General features: G+C 38.9%; 1 protein-coding gene across 1 annotated transcript; it reads right to left on the minus strand.

The window, feature by feature from the left end:
• Positions 1-427: 427 nt before the first annotated feature.
• Positions 428-4,885, minus strand: uts2r5 (urotensin-2 receptor 5). The gene is made up of 2 exons (XM_034052527.3): positions 3,026-4,885; positions 428-2,074 (listed from the first exon to the last, which is right to left on the minus strand). Exon 1 carries the CDS (start codon positions 4,149-4,151, stop codon positions 3,039-3,041), a length of 1,113 nt encoding a protein of 370 aa, XP_033908418.3. The 5' UTR covers positions 4,152-4,885; the 3' UTR covers positions 428-2,074; positions 3,026-3,038.
• Positions 4,886-6,742: the final 1,857 nt, after the last annotated feature.

The raw sequence follows: 6,742 nt of genomic DNA on the forward strand, positions 1-6,742 counted from the left end.
TTAATGTAAACAATATTTTTTAATTAATTTTGTACCTGTTTTCAGGTGTATGTTGTAAGCTCTGATGAATTCTGCTATGGTTCCAAATTATAATTTAGGGTTATTCAGCTGGCCACCTACTGCAGTACTACCAACTTTTAAAACGACTTGTAGTTATTGGTGTTTATGCAGCCATGTACATTGTTTTAGTGCTCCTTGAATAACAAAGAGGCTGTTACATTCTTTTGGGAAAGATTATACCCAAGCAACCCTGTAGACTTGTATCCTTAAAGCAGGGACACACCCAGTGGCAATGCAAACTCAGCATCTTATCCCATCCCTCCCCGGGGGCTTGTTTAGCCTTATCAAAAAAAAATATTAATAATAATAATTCCCCCCCCCCCCCCCCCCAATACCTTACCAACTAGCTAAAGAGGTAAGTGCCCTTTTCTTTCGGCTCAATGCCCCACCTACTCCCGTACCCACACACACTGGACATTAGTTAAGGCATTATCAGATTACTATGATTGCCCCTTGTGGTACAACAAACAAAAATACAAAGATCTTTTATTTGTTTAAGCTCTAATATTGTTGATTGTCAAGCAATGGAAGAACAGCAGCTGTTTGCGTTGATTATGATACCACACTGCATTGCACTGCAAACCCCCCAAAAAGCTTTGTATGCGTCAGTTAATAAATGATGATAGCTTGATTGGATTGGGCACTTGCCAAATCCCATTGAATGCATGGTTTCCATCATTCTAAGGCTGCGGACAGCATTAGCGGATGTCATTAAAACAAATCTGCAGCACAAGCTTTGACTAAAAACATGTGCTACAGCTTTGCCCCTAGTTCACATGGCTATTGACACTACACAACCCATAACACAAGCCATGGGACAGATAATATACAGATTGCCCTTTGAATGACCCTGTTTACCAGTGCAGGCCATAGCAAGTGATGCTTAGACAGTAAAGGTTATTTTAAGTTACCTACCACAGCCGTGATTCACATTAAAACAACCTCCCCTGGCTGGTTGTGCTTTTCTTTGCCAGTTTTAAAAATCTACATAAATGCTACCATTACGTCAGCTACAGTTTATACCATGCCAACTTTTCAATGCAACGGGCATTAAGTGCAACATTTAAAACAAGCTGGTTATGAATATTTAAGACTATAAAAATAATTGCATTTGAAAGAAGACATGTTGTATATCTCAGAGTCTTTATGCCACTTTTTCTTTGCTAATTTTTCAAAACTAGTAGCATTCAATTTAGTGTACATATACTTTGCTTGTTACTAGTTTCCTTTCACAGACAAATTGTGACAAAAGTCAGCAACTTGACAAATCTGTCCAACTGAAGTGTATAACATGAGTATTTAGCATTGCCAATGCACATTTCCAATAGAAATGGATCATCTATATGCTACATTTCTGACAGATGCATTTGTATTCTTTTTACATTTCTTACATTCGCACACACTTGCTTGACCTCAGCCAGCACCTGATCTTGAGTTTGAATCAAAATCCTCATGCAGCAAACAAGGCAAAGGGCATGCTGACTGAAATCAAAGGAGTTATGTAGCCTCCAGGCTGAGACCTGCTGTCTATTTTGTGCACAGGCTGTATATAAACAGATACAATACCAGGTGCCCCAGGCTGGTTGACAGAATCCAGAGCAATTAATTTCTCCTTCACTGGAATTGGTTTACATCTTTCAAAGACAGGAACTTTTTAAAGAATGCACTCTTGATCCACATGCTCCTCATAAATGGAAGGAACATGTTTGGATTCTATTGTTACCAGACCTCAAGACTGATGTGGTAACACAAGACACACACGCACAGTGAGTGATGTTGAAATGCAAGTCCACCTAATTCAGCAAAGTCCAGTCAGCACTGTGGACTCCAGGATTGCATCATGGGATCTTAATCTCACAAAGGTCATTCCTGCTGGCAGAATGTATTCAGAACTATTTGCTCTGTTCGTGGCGGTGGAAAAGGGTCATGGAACTTTACTTTTGCTGGATCCTTTCCAAAAGTCATGCAGGTAACAAGCAATGAAGGTGATAAGCTTCTGAATTACCAGGGCTTTCTGAAACAACAAAATATGAGCAAAACGTCATCCAACCACCTCAACTTTCATCATTAACCCTGCATGGGTTTATACAGGGGGATTCAAAAGTCAAAAACAGGCTAAAGAAAGGCTTATAAATTACAACGAGCTTGTCACTGATCATAAACTTGTTTTTTTTTTTTTTTTTTTTTTTAAATCCTGGGATAACCACTAAAAAGAAGTGTTTGTTGCAGTCCAGGTTGGTTCCACTGTAAAATGCTTTAGATGTAGTGATTTACCCAAGCGGAAACAGATTAATCAAATGAACCCCAAGGCACCACCAGGCTGCAGGTTTTAAAATTATTTCTTGTGGCTTTTAGCAGCCGACTGACTGAGTACCAATTGAAAAACATGTTTAGTTGGGGTATTTATAACTAATATATATTTTTTCTATTTGTTTTAGGTAATGCAGAAGTTGTTTTAATTATAAATGAATGCCTCTAGGGTAAAGTATCACCTAAAAAAATGTGACATGATCCAATGAACACATTAGAATTCATTAAAAAAAAAGAAAGAAATCTTATGCAAATAGTATTCTGATTGAACATTGCAGTTATTGTTTAACTCAAAGTATTATTATTATTATTATTATTATTATTATTATTATTATTATTATTATTATTATTATTATTATTATTTAATAATAATAATAATAATAATAATAATAATAATAATAATAATAATAATAATAATAATAATAATTGCACATTTATAAAAGCAAAAAAAATGTATAATATATTATAATAAATAATTTTAAAGAAAAAAATACAGCTTACTTCTTTAAGAACGCTTTAGACAGCTTGAATGTAAAACTTTATTTCGTTAAAAAAAAAAAAAAAAAAAAACTTTTCAGAAATGCGCCACTGTGATATTGCAGAGGCTGGCAAATAAATTCTGAAATGCCCGCAAGAAATATAAAACCTAGTGTACCTGAGTGGAACTGCTAGAGGCTGGAGGCTTCCTCCGTGGTGCCTTCGAGCCTCGTGATAGTCAGGGTCTCGGTGTACTGGTGGCTGCCTGAAGACACAGACCTCTGCGAAGAATGCCTGGTAGATTTCCTCTTGGAACCGACGCAGCTCTTCGGTCTGCTCTTGAGGTACTCCTTGTAGTTCTTCGTCAGCAGCGTGTAAAGGAAGGGGTTGATGCAGCTGTTACTGTAGGCTAGACAGGTCACTATAAAGTTGATATAAACCACGGTTTTGTGAGACAGATTCTCGGGTTTGTAGTAGTAGATACTGAGCAGTTGCCACACCCAGAACGGCAGAAAGCAAGTCCAGTAGGTGAGGACGATGCTGAAGATCATGTAAAGCAACTTCTGTTTGGGACACCGTTGCGTTTCCTTCGTCGTGAAGACCGTCGTTTGCGACATCCAGTAAGTCCTGGCTAATCTGATGTAGAGGTATCCAATGATAAAGCCCGGAGCGAGGATACAGGTGTTGAACAGGATCGTAAGGTACACCTTATAGGCTTCCATCTGCCAGGTAGGGTGGCACATGCGCTTCACCACCCCGTTTCGGGTGCTCGTTCTGAGGTCAATCATTATCATGGTAGGCAGGGCAAGAAGAAAAGACACCAACCACACCGTGCAGGTAATTGTCCTTCTGTAGTCCCTCGGTCTTCCAAAAGTGTCCAGAGGTTTCACGACAGCCAGGTACCGCTCCGAGCTCATTACCGTTAAAATGAAAATGCTGGCGTGCATAGTTAAGAGGTCCAAACTGAAGAGGATTCTGCATCCGATGTCCCCAAAGTACCAGTCCTTGACCAAGTACGTGCACACCACGAAGGGGATGGTGGACAGGTAGAGCAGGTCGGCCAGGGCCAGGTTGACTATGTAAACGTACATGGATCCGGTCACCCTCACGGAGATGTTCATAACCACCAGCGTGTAAACGTTACCGGCTACCCCGACCAGGCACATGACGGCCAGGACGGTCCCGAGCACAGAAGTGATCATGATCTCATTCACGGACACCGGGAGGTCTGAGGCAGATGAGTTGCCTGTTGATGAAATGTTTATGTGGCTCCAAGGATCCGCTAAATCTTCCAGCGTTTCCATCGCCCCAAACGGTGTTAGAGTATCCGTCGGATTTAACTATCTGCCTGTCTTAGCTGCTTTTATCTCAAATACTCAGTTCAACATCATGTCTATGTACAGATTGCTGAATCACATATACAAATTTTTCAGAAATAAAAAAAATACATTTTAGATAAGGTAAGAAATACAAATAGTCTATATGCATAACTTTTTTTTTCACATCTACACAAGTCACAAGTACCGGAGTTCAATGGAAAAGCAGAATATTTATTTACATGCTTTTTGTATTTGTATTTTTATGTTTATTTAATATTTAGAAAGCAATGTCTGTTTTCGATTCCATATATACAAGTAAAATTATTATGAACAGTTGAGTCTATTCGATTCTCAAAAACAACATTTCAATCTCAATCACGTCTTCACACACGGATTCTCATAATAAGATCTTTTTTTTTCAGTTGTGTCTGCTGTTGCACCCAAACTTCCGCATGATCTACACCCGGTGTTGTAAGAAACACAAGCCCCGTTTTAAACAAGAGGAAACATCTTATTCCCTCTCTTTCCTAATAATGAAGATGTCACACCACGTTCCTCATTGCTTATATCCATGCAACTCTGACAAATTAGCAGACGAGCCGATCGCAAAGTGTCTCAGATTTGACTTTGCCTACTAGATGTACTGGAGAAAAAGAAACACAAAGTTCGGTGCTAGAGTACTGCCGCACCTGCTTCGCAAGAAGAGATACTCCGATATCCTTTCGATTCCAAATCTGAGTGAAATAATCTGTATTCTTCAATACTGTTCGACCCGAAGAGGGTGGGACTAAATAGCCTAGCGCGTTAATAGAGCATTGGAGGAGTTTCTCCCATCTGGTTCATAGAACCAAAGAGCGCTGCTGCTGGTATAGGCTGCTGTACAACATCAGAACCGTTCCTTTATGCTTATGTTCGTCGCCTCTATCAACACATTTCAAAGTTACTTTATTTAGGGAAATTTTAGGATTCTTGGATTCTTGTAGAAATATCTAATACTGTTAGGAAAACGAAATGCACGTAAGTTTTTTGTTTGATTGTTTTTTTAACCTGATGCAGGTTCTTTATATTAAATTCCGAATAGAGAAATACGAAAATAAACTAAAATACATTGACAAACGTTTCTACTAGAAGTCTTTTAAAGACTGTAATTGAATTGCAGTTTATTTTAGTATCCTATCTCTAAATTCTATTGAGTGTTATAATTATGGATAAAGTTCAGAATACAGACAACCAATGTCATTTTTTTAAAATTTATTGTGCAGAAGCACGCATGACTATAACAATAAGTGGAGAATGGAGTGTTAGGACAAGCGCGACCTTGCACCATTGGAGAGGATGTTAACAATTATTGTCAGCTGAGATGTCCTGCTTCGTATTGCACACCACCGTACTGCTCCACATTGACTTCTGTGGGAACTGCGTAAGACATGGCAAATATCATTTTCTCACAGCCAGTTGCGCACAGACTGACCCCCAGGTATATGGCATTTTATATTTTCTTCCAAAACAAATAATCGACGCTCTTGGTTTAGGAGCAGCGGCGTGTGCTGTGGCCCGGTCTAATGGACACAGGTTGTGTATTAGGAAGTTAAAACTGTCATAAAATTGAATTGAAATTTCGACATGAGGTCCCATTCTTTATTCCCTGACACCACCTTCACTTCAGATGTTAAGGCACTGAACAGCTGCCATGATGTATCAGTACTGCAATAAATTGTTAAGTGCCATCATCCCATTATGAATCTATTTGCAGAATGCAGACAACCGTCCGCTTGCTACCTAATTTTGAATGTTGTGTGTGTGTGTGTGTGTGTGTGCTTGTGTGCCTGTGCGTGTGCTTTTGCGTGTGTGTGTGTGTGTGCATGTGTGTGTGCTTGTGTGCCTGTGCGTGTGTGCGCGGGTGTGAGTGTGTGTTCAATACTGTGGCAAGCCTACATTAAAATAAAGACAGACATGGGGGTTGATATTATGGTTATACATAATGATCATCGTCTAAGAAAGTGTAGACCAAATTCAATTATTTTCTGTGACCTTCACTATCATTTGAGTGTTCAGAATACATTATTGAGCAAAATGGGAAATTAGTTCAGACCACCTTGAAAGAATATAAAAAATGATCTAGCTTTAATATAATAAATAATGGTGATTCCAGTCTCCTGTTATTTAGCCTGAAATGCACAGTTAATAAAATGAATAAATATATAACTGTATCTGTGCCTATTTGCTTCCATGATTGAGACAGGGATTGTCAGTGAAAAATTCTCCCCGGAGTACTCTGAAAAAAAGATTGTTCCAAATGACAAAATGATAATATTGTACAGTACTAGTCGTGAGGAAGCACAGCTGGGAAAACTTTACTGCTAAGATACTGTTAACAGCCTAATGGGAGACACACAAGACATCATCAGCATCTCTTTGTGAATAAGAAACAATCACAGGCACAGGTCTGGCAACATCCCAGATTGTAAGCATTTGTTACAATATATGTACAATAGCTAGAATGTTTAAAAATCTTGGGCAGCGTTCAATTGATCTAAACAATGGCGGATAATAAATACTCTTTGCGTCTGTATTTG

The sequence above is a fragment of the Acipenser ruthenus genome, chromosome 22 (genome assembly GCF_902713425.1).
Source record: "Acipenser ruthenus chromosome 22, fAciRut3.2 maternal haplotype, whole genome shotgun sequence".
Classification (NCBI taxonomy): Eukaryota; Metazoa; Chordata; class Actinopteri; order Acipenseriformes; family Acipenseridae; genus Acipenser; species Acipenser ruthenus.